Source organism: Theropithecus gelada, chromosome 13 (genome assembly GCF_003255815.1).
Source record: "Theropithecus gelada isolate Dixy chromosome 13, Tgel_1.0, whole genome shotgun sequence".
NCBI lineage: Eukaryota > Metazoa > Chordata > Mammalia > Primates > Cercopithecidae > Theropithecus > Theropithecus gelada.
In genome coordinates, this window is record NC_037681.1 from 84,570,264 (window position 1) to 84,595,510 (window position 25,247).

The 25,247-nt window shown below is 35.5% G+C and overlaps 1 protein-coding gene across 3 annotated transcripts in view; it reads right to left on the reverse strand.

Moving 5' to 3' along the window:
- VPS54 (VPS54, GARP complex subunit) overlaps positions 1-25,247 on the reverse strand; it is a 137,720-nt gene that overhangs the window by 57,229 nt on the left and 55,244 nt on the right. For 2 of the 3 annotated variants that reach the window (XM_025355085.1, XM_025355086.1), the window contains exons 8-11: positions 14,523-14,649; positions 12,875-12,982; positions 10,093-10,148; positions 7,977-8,073 (exon numbers count right to left, since the gene is read on the reverse strand). In XM_025355085.1, coding sequence (XP_025210870.1) covers positions 7,977-8,073; positions 10,093-10,148; positions 12,875-12,982; positions 14,523-14,649 — 388 coding nt within the window. The remainder of the gene's footprint in view (positions 1-7,976; positions 8,074-10,092; positions 10,149-12,874; positions 12,983-14,522; positions 14,650-25,247) is intronic. The other variant, XM_025355087.1, reaches the window with a different exon arrangement.

Sequence of the window (25,247 nt, forward strand, 5' to 3'; positions counted from 1 at the left end):
ATGAAGAGTAAATTTATGTAAACTAATGTCTTCATGGACAATTAGGAAATAAAGGACTGCTTGCCTATTTTAACATTCACAGTTGCAGTCTTAAAATTTGTTTCTCCCTTTCTCAAAACGCTTACTTTTTTTGGAATCTCCACAGTTCTAGTGAAGCACACTCCAACTTCGGGTCTCCAAAATCAAGAAAAGGATCTAAGCTAGTTCAGTTAGTACATGGAACCACCACAATCTGAGCTTAATGATTAGGAAGGTACATAGAAGAGAGAATTGCAAAGAAATAAAGCCAACGCTTGATGACATCAACAACCTCTCTATGAAGCACCTAAAGGCTGATCTACCTCTGTGTATTTTTTTGGTTATATGAGTTAATAAATATCCTTAACTGTTTGAGACACTCTGAGTTGTGTTTCCTGTTATTGGGAACTGAAAGCATTTTAAACGAGCCAATACCCCATACAGTATACCGAAAATAGAGCCTTCAAGAGCTTTAGGACCAAAGTGTCTACTATGGATACTGCATTTTTTTTTTCTCTCTTCATTGCTCACCAACTTCTTCTGTATTGTCACAAACTAGCTGCTCCACTACTGCTGCTTTAATCCTCACTGCTGTCCAATCTTTGATATACTTAGTTCCCCCATCTTGTTTTGCCTCTTTTTCCTTACCTCTTCTGTCTTGCTAATTTTCTTTCTTAACTTTTTAAAATAAAAAGACATGATAGACCTATCCAACATCTATTCTACATCACTTTTGCCATGGTACAACAGCCATGTAATTTGGGTAGAAATAAGCCCACCTTCCAGCTTCAAGTATCAGTTCTAAATAGCCCACTCAGTGTACTCCCAACCTCCTTGCCTCATGATTACCTTAGAGATGAGAAGAAAATCCAGATTTAAACTAATAATCAGTGCACAGCATTTTCCTGATCACAGTGACTGGACATGTGACCTAAACTGGTTCAATCAATTAAAGCCAAGGACTTTCATTTGATGACTGAAGAAGAAAAACTCCAGGTGAAAAATTCTAAATTTGGCTTAATCAATAAAGGAATTTCATTTGGTGACTGAAGAAGAAAAACTCCAAGTAAAAAATAGAAAACTTCTAGGTGGTATAGAATTGTGGCAAATGTGGCAGGCCCAGAACTGATGAAGCCAAGAGGAAAGAGAAAGGCAAAGCTGAATTGGAAACAGAGAAACTAAGCTGGAGAACCAACACAAAACCATGCATGAAGCCCTTCCTGGTCTTGGACTTTTTTTAATTCCCAGAGCCAATACATTCCTTGTATTGCTTAAACTAGTTTGATTTGAATACTTCATTCCTTTTAATAACATCTTGGCTTATATACAGTTATTAAAAATTTCCACATAAAGTATATCAGGTATTCTCTTAGGGATTCTTCTTTGCTGTTTTCACCATATCTACACTTCTAAAGACTTGCTAATTATTTTTTCCAAGTCTAAGGCCATTCTTAAGAATGCCAGAAGACTGGTGTCCAAAAAATAAGATTTTAAAATATATAATAGGTTCAACAGTAGATACATCGTTTACTTTCTGAACTATTACATAGTCTGTAGACAAGTTCATGTTTCAAAAACACCAGGACAGCTAAGCCAAATATAATTTTCCAACCTTGAGAATGGAGTTAATGAAATATCTGATAGTCATATTGATAACCATAATGACAACTGATATTGTCATTCTGAAATGACAGACTAGGATTATTTATCCACACAACAAAATGAAATTTACAAGTTAAGAATTCCTTGAAAAGAAGGTAAGCTGCATTTAAAGCCTGTTATCTTTCTTACCTATAAAAATTAGCCTAATCTATAGGGTGCAAACAATAAACAAGAATTTAATAAAAAGTCAAAATACAATAGTGAAGAATGAAGTATGGAGGTCTTATAATCCTGATTTCCAACCTTACAAGACTATGGTAATCATAACAGTATGGTACTGGCATAAAGAGTGACATATAGAACACAGAGAGTCCAAAAATGAACTCTCACATATATAGTAAAATGTTTTCTGACAAGGGTGGCAAGACCACTCAATGCAGAAAGGTCAGTCTTTTCAACAAATTGTACTGGGAAAACTGAATATCCATATGCTAAAGAATGAAAGTAGACCTCTACCTTATACCATATATAAAAACTAACTAAAATCAATTAAAGGCCTAAATATAAGCTCTAAAAATATAAAACTCTTAGAAGAAAATACAGGGAAAAAGCTTCATGACATTGGATTTGGCATTGATTTCTTGGATATGAAATGAAAAACACAGGTGACAACAAAAAAATAGACAAATTGGACTACATCAAAATAGAAAAACTTCTATGCATCAAAAGACACCATTAACAGAGTAAGAAGGCAACCTATGGAATGGGAGAAAATATTTGCAAATCACATATCTGATAAAAGGTTAATATCCAGAATATGTAAAGAACCTCTACAACTCAACAGCAAAAAAACCAAACCACCCCATTAAATAATAGGCAAATAAAACATTTTTCCAAAAAAAGACATAAAAATGCCCAATAAGCACATAAAAAAGATGCTCAACATCACTCATCATTAGAAAAATGTAAATTAAACCTACAGGGAAATACCACCTCATACCCATTAGGATGGCTAGTCTCACAAAATCCAGAAAATACATTTTGGTAAGGATGTAGACAAATTGAAACCCTTGTGCACTATTGGTGGAAATGTAAAATGGTTCAGCTGCTATGGAGAGTAGTGCGAAGGTTCCTCAAAAAATTACAAATAGAATTATCATATGATCCAGAAGTTCCAATTCTGGGGTTGACAAAAATAAGAACTAAAATGGGGCCTCAGAGAGGTATTTGCATATGCATGCAAATATACAGAGGTATATGCATATGCTCCTAAAACCCTTGGAATCTCCAGAGTGGTAAATGCATGTTCATGACAGTATTATTCTCAACAGCCAAAAGGTGAAGGCAACACAAATGTCCACTGACAAATGAATGGATAAGCAAAATGTAGTGTATACACATAGAATGGAATATTATTCATATTAGCCTTAAAAAGGAAGGAAAATCTAACATGCTACAACACAGATGGCACCTTGAGGACATTAAGCTACGTGAAATAAGCCAATCACAAAAGGATAAATATTATATGATTCCACTTACATGAAATACCTAATAATCAGTACACAGTATGAGTGCTCTATGAGTCAAACTCATAGAGATAGAAAGTAGAATGGTGGTTGCCAGGGGATGGGAGAAAGTGGAAAAGTGCGTGTGTGTGTCTGTGTGTGTGGTATGGTGTGTGTGTGTGTGTCTAGACAGGATCTTGCTAGGTTTGCCCAGGACTTGTGTGTGTGTTTTCGTGGCTGTGTGTGTGTGCAGACAGGATCTTCCTAGGTTGCCCAGGCTGGTCTCAAACTGCTGGTCTCAAGCGATCCTCCTGCCTCAGCCTCTCAAGGTGTTGGGATTACAGGCATGAGCTACTATGTCAGGCCTATATTTGGTCTCTGTCCCCATTCCCTGGCATACAACTCCTAAAACCCTTGGAATCTCCAGAGTGGTAAAAATGTCTTCATATGCTAAAGAGATGACAAACAGCCGAGGGCCCCTACATAGCCACAGGAGGAAGGCTGGTCACCTGAAAGACTAAGGCAGGATTAGAGGGTTAGGACTTTCAGCTCCACCTTGGCCAGAGTTGTTGTTGTTGTTGTTGTTGTTGTTATTATTACTACTTTGAGATAAAGTTTTGCTCTTGTCACCCAAGGTGGAGTGCAATGGCACGATCTTTGGCTCACTGCAACCTCCACCTCCTGGGTTCAAGTGATTCTCCTGCCTCAGCCTCCTGAATAGCTGGGATTACAGGCATGAGCCACCACACCCAGCTGATTTTTATATTATTAGTAGAGACGGGGTTTCACCACGTTGGCCGGGTAGGTCTAACATGGTAGGTGATCCACCTACCTCAGCCTCCCAAAGTGCTGGGATTACAGGCGTGAGTCACCATTGCCGGCCCAGAGTTATTATGTAATAGGTACAGAGTTTCAGCTTTGCAAGATAAAGAGTTCTGTGGGCTGGGCGCGGTGGCTCAAGCCTGTAATCCCTTTGGGGGGCCGAGACGGGCGGATCACGAGGTCAGGAGATCGAGACCATCCTGGCTAACATGGTGAAACCCCGTCTCTACTAAAAATACAAAAAACTAGCTGGGCGAGGTGGCGGGCGCCTGTAGTCCCAGCTACTCGGGAGGCTGAGGCAGGAGAATGGCGTAAACCCGGGAGGCGGAGTTTGCAGTGAGCTGAGATCCGGCCACTGCACTCCAGCCTGGGAGACAGAGCGAGATTCCGTCTCAAAAAAAAAAAAAAAAAAAGAGTTCTGTGGATGGATGTTTGTAACGGTAGCACAATAGTGCAAATGAACTTAATGCCACTGAATTGTGCACTTAAAAAGAGTTAAGATGATAAGTTTTGTATGTTTATTTTTACCATGACCAAAAAGAAAGAAAAAATACACACTAAAAAAATACAAATAACAGCAACAGATCCTCAAGTTGTTAACAATTACTCAAATATGAAATTTATACATCCCAATAGTTTATTATTTATCCATTCAAAATAAAAATACTATTGAAATATTCTGGATGAAAATTTACACTTTAATTTCTTTTAAAAAGTATAATACTAAATCCCTGCACTTTGGGAGGCCAAGGCAGGTGAATCTCGAGGTCAGGAGATTGAGATCATCCTGGCCAACATGGTGAAACCCCATCTGTACTAAAAACACAAAAATTAGCTGGACATGGTGGCATGCACCTGTAATCCCAGCTACTCAAGAGGCTGAGGCAAGATAATCACTTGAATCTGGAAGGCGAGATTGAAGTGAGCTGAGATTGTGCCACTGCACTCCAGCCTGGCGACAGAGTGAAACTCCATCTCAAAAATATATCTATATATATAATACTAAAGTGACATATAGGATAGGATATCCTTTGTCTTTGAGAAATAAATGCAAAATGTAGGAAAGTAAATTATTAACCCTGGTTAATCAAACAAGAAATTCAAATAGTCTATTCCTGTAATGTAGTACTATTAAAAAACAAAACAACTTTTTCTGATTATAAAAGTAATGCTTCTCTTTGTAGAAAATTCACGGAAAATAGCAAAGGATAAAACTTTTAAATGACATCTAATCTGACCAGCTAAAGAAAACCACCAAAAAAAACAAGGTTTCTCCTTGTTCTGGGAAGATAAAAAAGTTTAAAAAAATTTTTTTTGACATAGCTGAGATCACACTATATAAGTACATCTATATCTTGCATTTTTTTTTTTTTTTTAAGACAGAGTCTTGCTCTGTCGCCAGGCTGGAGTACAGTGGCATGATCTTGGCTCACTGCAACCTCCACCTCCCAGGTTCAAGCAATTCTCTTGTCTTAGCCTCCCGAGTAGCTGGGACAAACATGTACCACCACGCCCAGCTAATTTTTGTATTTTTAGTAGAGATGGGATTTCACCATATTGGCCAGGATGGTCTCGATCTCTCGACCTCATGATCTGCCTGCCTCAGCCTCCCAAAGTGCTGGAATTACAGGCGTGAGCCACGGCACCTGGCCCTATATCTTGCATTTTTAACTGAATATCATAATGTATGTATTTTCTCCTACCATTAAAAATCCTTGGCTGTATATAATATTCCATGGTAAAGAATGTGTAAAGCATAATTTATTTTACCATTTCTCTATCGTTAGACATCTGGGTTCTTTCCAATTTGTAGTTATTTTTAAATTCTTCAATAAAAATGAACAGCTTGTAATTAACATTATTTTTCAGTGAAATAGTACTTGATAGAATCAAACTTTTTTCACAGAAAAAAGTACTGTATTTCATGTCATCTGCAAAGATGTTGTACATAAGTACTAGTTTAAGTGGTCCAAATGTGAAAATGAGCAATTACAACTATAATAAATCAGTTTCCATACTGTACACACATAAAATAATAACTCTACTTAGTTTAACTGACATAGAGCCTTAAAGTGGCATAACTACAGTAAATCATCACTTAATATGGATGATAGGTTCTGGGAGACTGTAACTTTAAGTGAAACAACATACAGCAGGTTTTTGAATAAAACTGTTTCCTTCAATGTTATTGAAAAAAATATTGAGGGAAATGTTTCACTATAATGATGAGTGAAAAAAAAAATAACTTTGGTATAAGTTGTTTCACTTAAAGTCACAGTTTCCAAGATCTATTCATAACATTGAGGACTTACTGTACTTTAAAAAATTACTGGCAAAAAGTTGGCCAATTCTACACTATGCAATGTAAGAGTTCTATATATCTAGACATGCAATAATTGAAGTGTGTGATGATGAGGTCATGGTCAGAATATAAGAAGTGAAAACATGGTTTAGTTATTGAACCCCTATAGATACAAGTTTGTGTCTATCACTGTCAATAGGTAGGACCAACATTTTAGAAGCAGTCTAAATAAAGCACAGTGAATCCCATTCTATAAAACTTTTGTGAACCTGATTGGAGAGCTTACACATGTGACTTAGCATTGCTCCAATGTGAATAAAGGAAAATTCATGTCATACACAAGTAGCAAAGTCCCCTGCACTATTTAACATGGTACTCAGGAGATGCTGGGGATGTTAACTAGTACATAAAACACAATGCTAACACTTGATAACTCAAAGACTATCTAATTTCACAAATGGCCCCTTCTAACTGTTACACATGGTAATTCCTAATGATTCTATTCTTTTTTTATTTTTTTCATTTTTTGAGACAGAGTCTTGCTCTGTTGGCCAGGCTGGAGTGCAGTGGCACAATCATGCCTCACTGCAGCCTTGACCCACTGGGGTTAGGTGATCATCCCACCTCAGCCACCCAAGTAGCTGGGACTACAGGTGTGCATCACTATGCTTGGCTAATTTAAAAAAATATTTTGGAGAGATAAGGTCTCATTATGTTGCCCAAGCTGGTCTCAAACTCCTGAGCTCAAGTGATCCTCCTGCCTTGGCCTCCCAAAGTGATAGGATTACAGGTGTAATCCACTGTGCCCAGCCTGTATTCTTCTTAAAACAAAGCTATGACCTGTTGGTGATTCAAACTAACATATGAGTCTGACATCTTCTGTAAAATGATATGTGACCTGTTCTTTTTGTTATACTAAGTGGTTTAAAATTAAGTGGCTTGACTAAAGAGACAAAATAATTAAATGTAACACATGATGCTTGATTGGATTCGTGCCCAAAAAGTGAAATAAAAATCTAAATAAATATTAGCAGCCGGGCGCAGTGGCTCACACCTATAATCTCAGCACTTTGGGAGGCAGAGATAGGCAGATCACTTGAGGTCAGGAGTTCAAGACCAGCCTGGCCAACATGGTGAAATCCCATCTCTACTAAAAATACAAAAATTAGCCAGGCGTGGTGGCACATGCCTGTAATCCTAGCCACTCGGGAAGCTGAGGCAGGAGAATCACTTGAACCCGGGAGGCAGAAGTTGCGGTGAGCCAAGATTGCGCCACTGCACTCCAGCCTGGGTAACAGCAAGACTCCATCTCAAAAAAAGTAAATTAGCAAGGTGATTTGAATATGAACAATATATTTTAAAATACCATTATATCAACATTGACTTTACAGAAAAGTTGGTAGTTTGGGGTGATTTGGGGGTGTTTAACAATATTGTACCTCTAGATAACCTAGGAGAACAAAAAATCACCAGAGGAAATATTACTGTATAATATTTAATGTCAAGTAAGCATAATATTTCAAGTTATAAAATTATAACTTATTAAATTCTTAAAATTGTCAAACTCTGAGATACCTAAATTTTTATTTAAAACCAAGCCTCTTTAGAAAAATTACAAAAACAAAGAAACTGTTTTATTATAGTTTGATTCTTTATTTACATATTATGTATCTAGAAAGCTGACTTAATTTTAGGGATATTCTGGACAAACTAATATATAAGCTTACCTTAACTCTCTGTAGGAAAATTGCAAACTTAGAGAAAATATCCTTGAGCAGATCAAACCACTGGGGAAAATTCAACATTCTCATCTGATCTGCAAGCCTAGAAAAAAATAATTCAAACAAAAATAATGATTGTCTCTGGGCCAATATAGCATCTACAAACTGGAAGAAATGAGACTAAATACTATCTAATGATAAAATGCAATTTTATCTAGATACCTAAAATGTTGAAGAGGTATATTACCAAAGAGTTATGGCTTATTTAAATATTTTTAAGACTGATAAGTTAAGTATATCATATATCAATTTCATATGAACAAGCTTTATGACCACTGAATGAATAAACCATAGAGAAGTATGAAGATATACTCTGGAATAAAAATGGAAACACATCTCTGCCCAAAATTTCATAATCTGCTTTTCTAACTACAACTTTAAAAATATCATACGAGAGGTAATACGGAATGGTAGTTAAGAGCACTGGAGCCACAACACAATGCCTTGGTTTAAAATAGCAGCAGCTTATTGGAATTGCTAGCTATGTGGCTCTGGCAAGTGACTTAACCCCCCCTCCATGCTCCAATTTTCTCATCTAACATGAGGAAACTGATAGAACCGACCTTATGTGGTTGTTGTAAATATTATATGAGTTAATAAAAAATACTTAGAACAATGCATGACACATTTTTTAAAGTACCATGTAAGCAGCAGCTAATATTATTTTGATAGTTGACACAAATCATTAACTTCAAGGTGAAAAAAAGTAATACAAAATATAATTCATTCCCTAAAGATATTTTATAGTACCAAAATGACTTATTACTCTAAATTTTTAATAAATGCAGCTTCAGCTAAGAGTTTATTCTAAAAAGATACTACAACACTTGATATACAGGAAGTTCTCTACTTATATGGATAAAATTCCCTAGGGAAGAAGAAAAACTGACTCTCCACATCCATGGATGTGTCCCAATGACTTAATGTTTTCCAACCACTAACAATTCTCTCATTATTATAGTTGCTTCAACTAATTCTGAAATTGAGTTTTCCCTAGGTAATGGTGTGGAAATTAATACTCCATTCTGTGAGTTTGGCCCAGGAAAGTTTCACAGTTGTACATATCGCTATTCATATCTAAGCCAGTTAAAAACATTTAAATATCCATATGAACAAGAAATTCAGTCATAAAATATTATCACTATTCTTCTTAAAATAATAGAATAGGAATTTTTCTTTTTTCTTTTCTTTTCTTTTTTTTTTTGAGACAGGATCTTACTTTGTTGCCCAAGCTAGAATGCAGTGGCACAGTCACGGATCACTGAAGCCTGGACCTCCCAGACTCAGTCCTTCTCCTACCTTGGCCTCCTGAGTAGCTAGGACTACAGGCATGTGCCACCACGCCCAACTTATTTTTTTAATGTTTATTTTTGGTAGAGATGGGGTCTCACTTTATTGCCCAGGGTGGTCTCGAACTCTTGGGCTCAAGCAATTCTCCCACCTCAGCCTCCCAAAGTGCTGGGATTACAGGTGTGAGTCAATGTGCCTGGCCAAGAATAGGAATTTCTAGCGTGAAAACAAACAAACAAAAAAACACAAACATCGGCAATTCAAAATCATAAACTCAAACTTCTCAAAGCCAATTAAAAGTTGAATTTTAATTATATAGCTAAAAATTTAAACATAATACTTGCTATACCCCTGTAATGAATTATCTTCAGTTTCACCTCTCCATATCTATGTTCTGCCCCTCCCCATCCTGCTCTCTGCTCTGGGAAGCTAATCTGTGGGCTTGGCCCATGAGGAGCCCTTACGAAGACTGGAAGAAGTAAAGGTATCTACTCCTCTAGCTTTCTAGTAAAGGTACCTACTTCTCCTGTGTCTCTCAAGGGTTGCCTCAGGGTGACTGCTTCCCTCTACTCAAGGTCACAGCTTTTTTTCAACTACCTTCTCCTCAATTCTGTTAACCACTGTCTTTGTTCTGCACTGTCACTTGTGATTTTCCTACACTCTGCTCACACCTTAGTAAATAATTCCTTTAGGAAATCTACTTCAAATTATTCTAATTTGCATGTATCATCTTTTCTGACTGATAACCACCAACCTATATATTTATACTTACTTCACAACAACATCTGTGTCTATTTCTTCTGTTTGTGAAACTTTATTAATCACACACTGCAAAATTTAAGAAAAAACAAAAACAATTTGATTAATTGTCTTTCAAATCCTAAGTATTCCATGTTCCATTTGTATATTAAAAAGGCCCTTACTACATGAACACTTTTCAAAAGAGGACATACATGTGGCCAACATAACTGATCATTATAGAAATGCAAATCAAAACCACAACGAGATACCATCTCACACAAGTAAGAATGGCTATTACTAAAAAGTCAAAAATAACAGGTGTTGGCAACGTTGTAGAGAAAAGGGAACACTTATATACTGTTGATGGGAGTGAAAATTAGTTCAACCATTGTGGAAGACAGTGTAGCCATTCCTCAAAGACCTAAAGACAGAAATACCATTCAATCCAGCAATCCTATTACTGGTTACATACCCAGAGGAATATAAATTGCTCTATTAATAAAGACACATGCACACGTATGCTCACTGTAGCACTACTCACAATAGCAAATACATGGAATCAACCTAAATGCCCATCAATGATACACTGGATAAAGAAAATGTGGTACATGTACACCATGGAATACTATGCAGCCATAAAAAAAGAATGAGATCATGTCCTTTGCAGGGACATGGATGGAGTTGGAGGTCATTATCCTTAGAAACTAATGCAGAAACTGAAAACTAAATACTGCATGTTCTCACTTGTAAGTGGGAGCTAAATGATGAGAACAGACAGACACACAAAGGGGAACACCACACAGTGGAGATTATTGGAGGGTGGAGGGTGGGAGAAGGGAAAGGATCAGAAAAATAACTAATGGGTACTAGGCTTAATACCTGGGTGATGATATAATCTATACCAAAAAAACCCATGTCACGCGTTTACTTATGTAACAGACTTGCACATGTACCCCTGAAATTAAGATTTAAAAAAATTTAAAAGGCTCTTACTTACTACAATAATTACTTCACCAGATTTTTATATCTTACGTATCTCTCACAGTGTTTGAAAAGCTGATTACAATTAGCCAATTAAATAATCATTTCAGAGTGTGTTTGAATTGTAATAATATCGCTTACTATTCAAAACTGTTCAAAATCATACACCAGAAAAGCAGAACTATAATATTTAGGAACAAGGTATAAGCCCCATATTAAAATCCCAAAAGAAATTCATATTGAAAGTTACATTTCCTTGTGATATATGCAACAGTTTAAAATTAAAAAATAAATGCTTAGATTTGAGGTCTGGGAATTGAAACATATCAGTTTTTAGAAACTGCTTAAAATATATATACAGAAAATTGTACAAATTATGTTTACAGCTCAATACTTTTGTACAAATGAAGTACATTTGTGTAATCAGAACTCAGCTCATGAAACAACCTTGCTAATACCCAGAGCTCCTCCCCTATTCCCTATCAGTTACTACTTCCGCCCAAAATATACTATTGTTCTGATTTTTAAACCATAGAATAATTTTGTCTGCATTTGAGTTTTACATAAGTGGAATCATATAATGTATACTTTCTGTGTTTAGTTTCTTTGGCTCCACATTATGTCTATAATATTCATTTGTTATTCTGTGTAATCTATTCATTCTCATTAATGTATAGTATTCCATTGTATAAATACATCAAAATTCTATTTATCTTTTCTACTGGTGATGGAATTTGGGCTGTTTCCAGTTTTTAAAATTACAAATAGTACTGCCATGAACATTCTCCTGCTGTGTTTTGGTGAACTTATATACATATTTCTGTTGGGTGCATACCTAGGAATAGAAATGCTGGGTCCCAACATGTATGCAAAGTTGGCATTACTATATATTGCCAACAATTTTTCAAAGTGGTTGTACCAATTTAAAAATACAGTGTTTTAATCAGTGCTTGAAAGGGGATGATTATAAATTTTTTGCTTATTTTACTTAACTTTTAAACTTATTTTAAACTTTAAAAACTCATATATGTACATTCAACCTAATGATAATAATCAATTAAGCCTAATAAATACATTTAAAATGTTATCTTTTTCATATATTTAAAAACCAAAGTTCAGTGGATAAGATTTATCTGAGTAAAAAAAGTCAAAACAAAGATCAGGGAATACTGAAAAACACATGGATTCTAGTTTATAATTTCTTAGAGATTAGGATAAAAAGGAAATGAACATTTGTCTACTGCTAGTGGGAGTATAAATTGGTAAATCTTTTTAAATAGGAATTAAATTCTATACATCAAATAACTTAAAAATACTTTTCACTCTCTAACCAATACTTCTACTTCTAGGAATCAGTCTAAGAACAAATATTCTTAAGTACGAAAAACAAACAAAATAACTTTATACCACAGATATCTGTCACAGTGCTATTTATCATATCAAATTAAAAACAACCTAAATATTCAATACAGAAGAAAAGTTAAGTAGATTTAACATAATGTTAATGGGACTTTACACAGTCATTAAAAATGATGTTTCTGAAAGCTTTTATAATGAGAAAATGATTATGATTCTAACAAATATATGTATAAAATCATAAACACATAATGACAACATAAGAAAATCAGTAACAGTCTACACATAGAAATATTCCTATAGCAATAATCTTTTGGCTGGTAGGACTATGTTTTACTTTCATTTTTCTATATTTTCAGTTTTTAGATAAATTAGCTATATTACTATTACACTACATATATTATTACTAGGATACATAAAAATAAACTTCGCAAAGGTTCCAGACCAAAGTATATCAAATAAAAATACATAATTACCTGTTTAATGATATTCTTTGCTGTAATAATCATTTTTTCACCATAGATTTCTAAAAAATTAAGTTTTCTTTGTTTTAAAAGTCCAAATACGAGAGATACCAGTCTTTCCTGTTAAAATAAAATAAAAGTATGTAACCTGATATTTCAAATAGGAAATAATTTTACTTAGAGGTAGAAATATTCAGCATCAGGAGTTCTGTTTGATCCTCAGATCGCTATCCTACACAAAGTATTTTCTAGCAGCCTGAAAAACCCCTCCCACAGCAATCTTATCATGAGATTTTTGGAGTCAGCATTCTAAAACAGATAAATCCTACCCCACCACAGTGAACCAATGAAGCTGGTTTTGGGGTAAAACAATACAAGGGTGTTTTTTGTTCTAGTTTCAACAAGTAAAAAATATCCTTCTCACACCCTGATGACCAATAAATACTCCATGGGCCCTGTGGTTTGTTTTGGGTTTTGCTTGTTTGTTTGTTTTGAGACAGGGTTCCACTCTGTTGCCAAGGCTGGAGTGTAGTGGGGTGATGACAGCTCACTGCAGCCTTGATCTTCCAGGCTCAAGTGATCCTCCCACCTCAGCCTCCCGAGTAGCTGGAACTACAGGCATGTACCACCACACCTGGCTAATTTTTAAATTTGTTTTGTAGACTCACTGTGTTGCCCAGGCGGTCTCAGATTCCTGGGCTCAAACCACCCTCTAGCTTCAGCCTCTTAAAGTGCCTGGATTACAGGCCTGAGCCACTGCACCTCGCCCCTGTGCTTTTTAATGCATGGTCTAGAAGACTGAAATAATGACCTAGACTCTCTGTGGGAAGTCAACTGCTAACATGTACAAAAGTTTCTTTACTTAGGCGGTTATCAGGGTTTCTGGGATTCTTTACTAGTTGTTGTCAGTGATTAACACTGAGAAGTTACCAGCTAAGTGAAGCCTGGATATTATGTATTTGTATATACATATATATATAACATGTTCATAATAGGTACTCAGTAAATTTGAGTGATGGGTAATTACCATATGATAATGATCACTTTTTTGGTTTTGTTTTTTTTGAGACAGGGTCTTGCTGTGTCACGATCATGGCTCACTACAGCCTCAAACTCCTGAACTCTAGTGATCCTCTCGCCTTAGCCACCCAAGTAGCTGGGACCACAGGTGTGCATGCACCACTACACCCAGCTAATTTTTTATTTTTTGTAGAGATGGAGTCTCCCTATGTTGCCGAGGCTGGTTTCAAACTCCTGGGCTCAAGCAATCTTCCCACCTCAGCCTCTCAAACTGCTGGGATTATAACATGAGCCAATGCAGCCAACTATGATCACTTTTTATAAAAGACAAGCTCCAGCACTCGCACGCATGCACACAATATAAATTAATTCATCCTATATCTGTATTTTTAACTTGGTCTGTAAGCTCATTCTAACTCTAATTTCTAATTAAGCTCTACAATTATATTATTCTCTAATTTCATAGGATAGTAAACAATTATGGTGCTTGCTAAAGTCACATAGCTAGTGAAGGACTTCATAGGTCTGATAGCCCTTGAAATTTAAGATAATTTTGCTTCCTATAATCTGAGGAAAATGTATTCTAAACCAAGACTGTTAAGCAATGGCATCAACTTCATTCCACAGTTAAAACACATACCTCTTCTAAAACTTGACAGTCATCTTCCAGTGGTCTATTTAAGTCACTGTGAGAATAAGTAGAAAATTCTGCAATCATCATTTTATCTATCAGTTTTTCTAATTCACAAAGCTGTGATCCCAAATGCCTAAAAAGGAAGAGGAAAATGTTATATTTATATTCACTAAAAACTACAAATTCGCTCCACACAATCAAGGGAACTAGTAGGTAAAACTTTTCCAGCTGACAGTACCTGTGCAATAATGCAATGTTTTCAAAAAATGAAGTCCTTTAACTTACCAAAATAACTGCAAATATTTCATCTTCTAAATTCCATTTTTCTCTTTACAGTTGACCCTTGAACAACATGGGGGTTAGAGGCACCAAACACCAGTGCAATAAAAAATCTGTGGATAACTTCTGACTCCCCCAAAATTTAACTACTAATAGCTTATGTTGACCAGAAGCCTTACCAATAACATAAACAGTCAATAACACATTTTTTTCTATATTGTGCGTACCATATACTATATTCTTACAATAAAGCTAGAGAAAATATGTTACTAAGGAAATCCTAAGGAAAAGAAAATATATTTACTATTAAGTGGAATCAGATCATCATAAAGGTCATCTTCACACTGAGTAGGCTGAGGGGGAGCAGGGAGAGGAGGGGTTGGTCTTGCTATCTTAAGAGTGGCAGAGGAGGTGGAAGTGGAGGCAGAAGAGGCAGACACTCAGTATAACTTTACAGAAATGCACTGTAATTTCTGACTTTACATTTTCATTTATCTAAAAATGTTTGTTTCTATATGGTACCGATCCTTGTTCTACCATTTGCTTTAGTTTCAGTGCCCATATCATAGAAGAGTCCATGTCATAAAAGAAGTCAAACGCAGTCTTGAATAACGCGAACTCTGCTGCCAGACTGTCTAATGTCATCTTGTTTTCTGGTACTGCTGCTTCTAAATCTTTTTCCTCATTCTCTGGCATTGGTTTGAGAACACTCATCTCCATCAAGTCATCTTCTGTTAATTCCTCTGGTGTGGTATCTATTAGCTGTTGAATTTCTCCAAGATTCTTATCTTGAAATCCTTCATTCCTCACCCATTTTTGTCACATCCACAATCTCTTTCATGATCTCCTTGATCGTCTCACAGCATCTGCACACAGTTTTCTCTAACAGGAATTTATTGTTTTGGGCTTTATGGTCTTCACAATTTTTTCTGTAACAATGATAGCATCTTCAATGGTGTAATCCTTCCAGACTTTCGTGATGTTCTATCGGGGTTCTCTTCCATGGCACTGATAATCCTTTCTGCAGAGTAGTGTGTGTAATGAGCTGTAAAGGTACTTATGACTCTCTGATCTAGAAGCTAGATTAGAGATGTTGTGTTTGGGGCAAGGAGACCATTTTAATGCCTCTGGTGTTGAATTCATGGGGTTCTGGGTGGACAGCGCCATTGTTCAACACCAAAAGAACTTTAAAAGGCAGTCACTTTTTGGCAAGGTACTTATTGACTTCAGAGACAAAGCATCAATGGCACCAATCCAGAAAAAGTGTCCTCATCCAGGTCTTTTGTTGTATAAGCAAAAAACTGGCAGCTGTTATTTATCTTTTCCCTTTGAAGCTTGTGGGCTAGCAGCTTTATAGATAAGGGCAGTCCTTATCACAAACCTGACTTCATTTGCACAAAACAGTAAGAAATAGCCTATCCCTTCCTGTCTTAAATCCTGGTGCTCACTTGTCTTCCTTACTAATAAATGTTCTTTATGGCTTTTTTTTTCCCAGAGTAGGGCACTTTTGTCTGCATTAAAACCTTTCAGGTAGATATTCTTTCTCCTCCATTATTTTCTAAATGGCATCCAGGAACTCATTTGCTGCCTCTTTGTCAGCAGAAGCTGCTTCTCCTATTATCACAACTTTTCTGTAAGCCAAACCTCTAAAATTATCAAACCATCCTTTGCTGGCATTAAGTTCTCCAGCTTTAGATCCTTCACTTTCCTTTTGCCTTAAATTATCATTTGATATCTTAGCTTTTTCTCAGATAATATTAGAGTCTATAGGCATGCCTTTCTCATAGTAAGCCTGCACCTACATAAAATCTGCATTTTCAATACTGGATAAAAAGGTACTTGCAAAAAGTATAAGGCTTTTGTAAATGCTGTTGTAGCTAGAGTGAGGACTTGACAACTTTTTTTTTTTTTTTTTTTTTTTTTTAAACAATCGTGGGCAACCACAACTGCAGACCTCAATCTACTATACACATCAAGGAATTAAACTTTTTATTGTAAATGTCATCACTTCTCTCTGCTTCTTGGGAGTACTTCCAGCATCACCAGTGAACTTAGTTTGGGTCCCATGGTGTTATTCAAGGTATACAGCATGTATTAAAAACAATAAAAACATGCAAAAACTGTAAGAGATCACCTTTTACTGTGATACTCAATTTACTGGAGAGAGGAACTACTCAAACATAGATGACTAGCATCACTTGAGCTCATCACAGTAGCAACTGGAGGTGGCTATGAAATTATTACAGGGGTATAATATGTACCAAAGTTTTTTGCAGGTATGATCTAATACTGCATGAATGGGGCCATGTACAGTCTGTAAGTTTTGATAAATTTTAACTTTTTTGACAAGCAATTATGATATAGTTTATTGTTTTCTAGTATATGCTAGCTATTTCAAGATAACATGGCTTTAAATCAAATGATGAACGTTTAAAAAGTTTGAACTCCTAAGGACATATATTGTTTTGAAGAATTTCAGAAATTAAAACAAAAATCTTCCTTTGTCTTCTAAATAAATATAAAATGCATTCTTCTAAATAAACATAAAATTCAGTTGTTCAGGGTACTATTTTGAGACACTTCAGACCTAACTTTTTAAAAAAATTACAAAAAAGCCTTTTTCTCTTTCTAGGTAGAGCAATGGTAGATATAATACTATTGCCTTCTGACAAAGCTCTTCCTAAATTGAAAGACTGTTTACCTACTGTAGGAGCATTAAAACATTTGAGAGAACGGTATTCAGCAAAGATCATTATAGCAGGAAATCATTGTAAAATGTAAGCTTCTTTGCTCATATTTGATTATTGTCTGTGTTGTCTATTTTCATAGTTAACACACTATTGTGTTTTCAGACTCAGCATTCGAAAATTATTTTAATGTGACAAGATAAAATTTTATGTTATATCATGATTGCAAATTTGTCTATTGATAAGAATTTAGATGTTTTGTATTTTATATTTACGTTTCTGAGATATTTAAGTTTTTAGTAAATATTGATGCTTTAATTTTTTTTATTAAGTTCTAGGGTACATGTGCACAACATGCAGGTTTGTTACATAGGTATACCTGTGCCATATTGGTTTGCTGCACCCATCAACTTGTCATTTACATTAGGTAGTTCTCCTAATGCTATCCTTCCCCCCAGCCCACCACCCTCGACAGGCCCCAGTGAGTGATGTCCCCCTCCCTGTGTGCGGGCTCTTTTTTGGTTCCATATAAAGATTAGTTTTTTCCAATTCTGTGAAGAAAGTCAGTGGTAGCTTGATGGGGATGGCATTGAATCTATAAATTACTTTGGGCACTATGGCCACTTTCACGATATTGATTCTTCCTATCCATGAGCATAGACCGTTTTTCCATTTGTTTGTGTCCTCTCTTATTTCCTTGAGCAGTAGTTTGTAGTTCTCCTTGAAGAAGTACTTCACATCCCTTGTAAGTTGGATTCCTAGGCATTTTATTCTCTCTGTAGCAATTGTGAATGGGAGTTCACTCATGATTTACCTCTCTGTCTATTATTGGTATATAGGAATGCTTGTGATTTTTGCACATTGATTTTGTATCCTGAGACTTTGCTGAAGTTGCTTATCAGCTGAAGGAGATTTTGGGCTGAGATGATGGGGTTTTCTAAATATACAATCATGTCATCTGCAAACAGAAACAATTTGACTTCCTCTTTTCCTAACTGAATACTCTTTATTTCTTTCTTTTGCCTAACTGCCCTGGCCAGAACTTCCAATTCAACTATGTTGAATAGGAGTGGTGAGAGACGGCATCTTTGTCTTGTGCTGGTTTTCAAAGGGAATGCTTCCAGTTTTTGCCCATTCAGTATGATATTGGCTGTGGCTTTGTCATAAATAGCTCTTATTATTTTGAGATACATTCCATCATTACCTAGTTTATTGAGAGTTTTTAGTATGAAAGGCTGTTGAATTTTTTCAAAGGCCTTTTCTGCATCTATTGAGATAATCATGTCGTTTTTGTCATTGGTTCTGTTTATGTGATGGATTACATTTATTGATTTGTGTATGTTGAACCAGCCTTGCATCCCAGGGATGAAGCCAAATTGATGGTGGTGGATAAGCTTTTTGATGTGCTGCTGGATTCGGTTTGCCAGTATTTTATTGAGGATTTTCTCATCGATGTTCATCAGGGATATTGGCCTAAAATTCCCTTTTTTTGTTGTGTCTCTACCAGGCTTTGGTATCAGGATGATGCTAGCCTCATAAAATGAGTTATGGAGGGCTCCCTCTTTTTCTATTGGTTGAAACAGTTTCAGAAGGAATGGTACCAGCTCCTTTTTGGTGTTATTTAAGGTGTATAGTATGTATTAAAAACAATAAAAAACAAAAATATGCAAAAACTGTAAGAGATCACTTGTTACTGTAATAATTTACTGGAGAGAGGAACTGGTCAAATACAGATGACTAGCATCACTTGAGCTCACCACAGTAGCAACAGGAGGTGGCTATGAAATTATTACAGTGGTACACTATGTACCATAGCTAGTTTTTTGGAGTTATGATTTAATACTGCATGAACGGGGCCATGTACAGTCCATGTGCAAGCTTTGATAAATTTTAACTTTTTAAATATATTTTATGGTAGTAAATGATAAAGTAGACTAGTACCTACATATATTTTATGCATTCATGGCATATATATTTCTAGGCTATGTGGAAAGTTTTTTCAAACTTTCACAAATCTCCAAAAACGTTTCCAATACATTTACTGAAAAAAAAAATCTGTGTATAAATGGACCCACAAGTCCAAACCCATGTTGTTCAAGGTCAAAGGTATATCTTTAGCCTCCAAATAAATGTGTTCTAGAAAACCTGGTTACTGGGCATGATTGTTTCCACAGACAAAATACTGACATTCTAAGCCCTTTCCTTATTAACCATTTACTAAATGTCAGTGGTGGTAGCTCCCCAATCATTCATTTATTCAACAAACATTCCTGCCTACCCTACACTAGGCCCTGTCCTGGGTGCAAATAAATATCTGAAGGACTATATGTACAGACGGACTCAATTCAATCTTTCCCATAATCAGTTTGAGTTACTGTGTAACATCCCTTAAGTCATTAAACTGAAAGTCATTGAAACACAGACTGAAAAATGTAAGGATGAAGTACTTTCATATACAAAGGGATTTTTGCCATACTTTCAAATAGCTGTATAAAAGCAATGAGCTAAAGAAGCCTAGTTGGTCCAAAGAATTTCAAAACTTAAGTGAAAGAGTCCAATGGAACATGTTTATATCTCAGTGGAAAAAAAATGTTTTAAGTTCTATTTTGAGGGGCAGTTTTAAAACATTTAAATATTACATTAAAATTTAAAAAAACATTTAGGCCGGGCGCGGTGGCTCAAGCCTGTAATCCCAGCACTTTGGGAGGCCGAGACGGGCGGATCACGAGGTCAGGAGATCGAGACCATCCTGGCGAACACGGTGAAACCCCGTCTCTACTAAAAAATACAAAAAAAAAACTAGCCGGGCGAGGCGGCGGGCGCCTGTGGTCCCAGCTACTCGGGAGGCTGAGGCAGGAGAATGGCGTAAACCCGGGGGGCGGAGCTTGCAGTGAGCTGAGATCCGGCCACTGCACTCCAGCCTGGGCTACAGAGCCAGACTCCGTCTCAAAAAAAAAAAAAAAAAAAAAAAAAAAAACATTTAAAATATATCTACACTACATTTACTTGAAAAAGAAATCCTTAATATTGACAACTATATCTACGAAGAAAGACGAGATATAACACAATTTTTAAAAAGTTAGTTAAAACCATTTGACCTTTTGGGTAGATGCATTATTCTTCTTTTATAAACAATATATGGTAAGTAGGAGTAGTGATAATTATGAAACAAATCTGATAAGTGAAATAACATACAAGTTTGCATTTTACAACATGAAAATTGTATTTCTTATAGTTAATAGACTAAAAAGGTTCTCATAAATGGCATCAATATCTTACAGTAGACTAATTTAGAATAGATCCACCAGTACAAACTAAAACATTGTCACAAGAGGAATTTGTTAGTATCTAGTAAAATTACAGAGGAATTTTGACCTAGGAATCTCACTTCTTAGAATCTGTCTCAAAGATGCATGAGCAAAAATACCAAAGAACATACATTAACTGCCCTTCTATTGGTAACTGTAACGGAACAGAAACAACCCAAATGCTGACCAATGGGGAATGGTTGAATAAATCACAATGCATTTATTTTAAATAGATATTACTTTTAAAAGAATTGATAAATACCTATATATACTGCTACAGAGCAGTTTTTTTTTTCATTATTTCCCCTCCAGAAGCCTTTTCTAATCTCACACACACACAACCCCATGAAATTTTTATTTTTTTATTTTTTTTTTTTCCTCGACAGAGTCTCCCTCTGTCGCCTAGGCTGGAGTATAGTGGCGCAATCTCAGCTCACTGCAACCTCCACCTCCCAGGTTCAAGCAATTCTTGTGCCTCACCCTCCCAAGTAGCTAGGAATAAAGGTATGTGCCATCACACCTAGCTAATTTTTGTATTTTTAGTAAAAGACAGGGTTTTACGACGTTGGCCAGGCTGGTTTCAAGCTCCTGACCTCAAGTGGTCCACCCTCCTTGGCCTCCCAAAGTACTGGAATTAGAGGCATGAGCCACCGTACCCAGTCACCCCTATGAAATTTTAATGCCACAAATATATTACATATCTGTTTATGTACTATGGCCCTTTGAAGGGTCACAAACCATTGTTATATTCAAGATTTTTTTTCACCTTTCAAGAGCCAATGTTTGCCCTCTTGAGGTAGTATCTCCCATTGAGAATGCATGCTGTAGAGCATGTACAATATCCAGAGTATATTGTAAAGTAAATACAGCAAGGTGGAGAACAGTATCTACAGTGGGCTAACGCTTATCTGAGAGACAGACAGATAGATGGATGGATGGACAGATATAAACTAAAACTTTTAAATGGCGACTTATCGTAGGGGTTGTGGGGGAGAAAAAATGGGGTTATACTGATACTTCCAATTTAAATTCAAGACTATATGGTTTTACTTCTTCAATCTTACATATGTATTTCCTTTTAATCAGGCTGAAAATTGTGATTACTAATGACACTAACACAATTATCATTTGTTTTATCCCACAACATACACAGATTGTCTCAGAACAATATTATTAATACAAACAATATAGGAGGTTTTCCTCTTTTCCTTAAGATATATCCCATATAAGATGAACAGTTAAATTACTGTTTTAAAGTCACTTAAAAAAGAAAATTATTTCCCAGTTCTGTCCACTACGAAAGCCTAGAAATAATGGCCAATACAGTAGCAAGAACACGCCTACTACCCAGATGGATTTCTAAATACTATTTCCTACTAAAAGAAAGTAGGGCTCCTTAGACAAATGGCAGATTACAGGTCTGGGGTAGCAAATGTATAATATAAACATCCTGTCATAACACAAAGTAAGAAAACTGTCAATAACTACTTAGGAAATCATGTCAAAAGACTCAAGAATGAACTTGAGGAGGTTCCTACAAATGATAATTCAATTTGAACATTGATAAAAATTAAAAAGTAAAGAAGTTAAAACACTTTGAAAGCATATAAATCCATGTATTTATAATATCTTTAAAAATTCATCAGTTATCTTTGGAGGATGCTAGATTTCCAATTCATTATTTTGAAAACAACTAAATAAAGGAAACGAATCTAGCATTTATCCTGTCTAATCTTGTAAGAACTGTCCTTCAAAGGGTGACCAAATAATTGTTATGGGGAAACATCAACTCATAGAAATGTTCCAGTGAATAAGTAAAGAAAGTGGGACAGAATTAAAGTATCATAATTTGTAGCCCATAATTAATGATAAATCTAGATGATTGTTAAATGGCTGCTAATCATCAAAAGAGAGATTTTTATGCTTCTTGACTGAAATACACACCACTGTCTATTAGGTGCTCTTGTCAAAAAGTAAAATTTAAAGATAATCAAGCTTTTAAATCTAACTATCAATTACAGAGAATATAGGTGAAAAAATAACATGCTAAACATGGAAACACAGTTTACAAAATCCAAACTATGAGAAGCACTATAAGACAATCCAGTTTCTTCGATTAATATTTTGAAAGAAAATTAGAATGGATAACTATGGATCAAAAACCACTTGAGACATATCAACCAACTGCAATATATAGATATTATTTGGACCCTGATTACAATAAACACACTGTAAGAAAGAATTTTGAGACAAACAGGAAAATCTGAACACTGACTAGCTATATTTGAAAATATAAATGAAGGCCGGGCATGGTGGCTCAAGCCTGTAATCCTAGCACTTTGGGAGGCTGAGACGGGTGGATCACGAGGTCAGGAGATCAAGACTATCCTGGCTAACACGGTGAAACCCCGTCTCTACTAAAAAAATACAAAAAACTAGCCGGGCGTGGCGGTGGGCGCCTGTATCCCCAGCTACTTGGGAGGCTGAGGCAGGAGAATGGCGTAAACCCGGGAGGCGGAGCTTGCAGTGAGCTGAGATCTGGCCACTGCACTCCAGCTTGGGCGACAGAGCGAGACTCCGTCTCAAAAAAAAAGAAAAGAAAAGAAAATATAAATGACATTATAGTTATATTTTTTAAAAATACTTATCTTTCAGAGATACCTAATGAAATATTTATGAATGAAACAAAATGTTTGGGGTTTGTTTCAAAATAATACAGGATATAGATAACACAAACTCGGCTTTGCATTGACAACTTAAAGATGATAAACAATTTATCTAGCTTCCTATAATTCTTTTCATATAATTTCCTTTAGTTTTGTGTATGTTTGAGTCTTTATAAGTTTTTTTTAAAAAAAAAAAACAAACAGTGACAGTGTAGGATACAAATTTAGACCTAATATTGCTTGGCTCTCAATTATTTTTATGAAGACCATTGATTCTTTTTTAATGCAGACTAGAGGTTAGCACTCAGGTATGTGTTACCTTCAAGTATAAATACTCTTCAACAAATCACCATAAAGAATTATGGTGGGAGGTCCATATGACTATACCTACTGATATTTGGGCATCAAAATAATAAAACTTCCTGTCATTTCGGCATAACTTAAATGCAGTGTTCTATTTGACCTTAGATATTAAATAACTTGAGTAGCTTCATTTTTATGCATCCTTAAAGTAATTTTAAAGTTTAATTATGTAATACAGATTATATAATTAATTTAATAAAGAACCTCAATACTAACACCAAATAGTATTTATTTTATAATCACAGGTATTTTATATATGCAAGAATTTGTCTAAACAAATCCTTAAATGCAACTTTCAGAACTGTAATATTTTTCACCTATTCATCCTCAATCTAATTGTTCTTTTATATTCTCGGCTACTTTGACAATAGATGTAATAATAATGACGTACGCATTATTATCAATCTTAACAAAAATATTTAAGATAAATCTGCTAACACCTTGTTTTAAAAGTATGTATCCTAATAATCACATACAGTAATTTAGAGTGGTGACAGAATCTACCGAAATGACAACTAAAATATCACTTTCTGAAAAATATATCCAGCTAAGTAAACTGAAACAATCCCAATACTTTCTACTTAGATATGCCTCAATTTGCACGTTAATTCAGACCTTCTACTAAGTTGTATGTTCAATAGAGTGACCTCTGTGCTGTTCTTATCAGAAAATCTTGTATATCAATAAACTGTAGCAATTCTAGTTTCATCAAATAGCAAGAAGTCTGATTTCTTCATCACAAAACATATAATGTGGATGTTTTCTTACCACAATATTTTAAAATCTAAATTATAGGAGATTTAAGGTCAAATAATATGTTAAATACCTTTTGATAGATCTAATAATAAAGATCCCTTATATGGAATCTCAAGGTGACCACTAATCAATGAAATCATAATAAACTGAGTGTTTTGCATCTTTTCTTTCAAAAAAAAAAAAAAAAAAAGGCTTACAAGTAGAAAACAAGCTAGCTGCAGTAATTTTTATGCCAAAATCCATTAATATGGTAGTTCCTGGCTGCTGAGCAAACCTATAGCTCAATTGCCCACAGTTTGTACAATTAAATTAGTACTGATGTTCAGAGTGATCTATTTGAGGTCCTATAAGATCCTCAAACAAATCTATTAAAAAACATAGCTCTCAAGTCCAGAGAGACCCAAGTTGAATCTCTACTGTACTGTTACTTAACTTGCTATATGACCTCAGTTTTCCTATCTGTAAAGTGTGGGTAACATTCCCTATCTCACAGTTTTTTGGGGAGTGGGCGATGTCCATATACTTAGCACAGTATCTGGTACAGAATACTTAAGTATTCAATATATGTCCTCTGTTGTAGAATGGTGGTGGTAGCAATCATGGTATGAAGTAATAGGAAAATAATGTTAACAACAATGATGAAAACTAAGAGTTTCTACACAAAGCTTTACA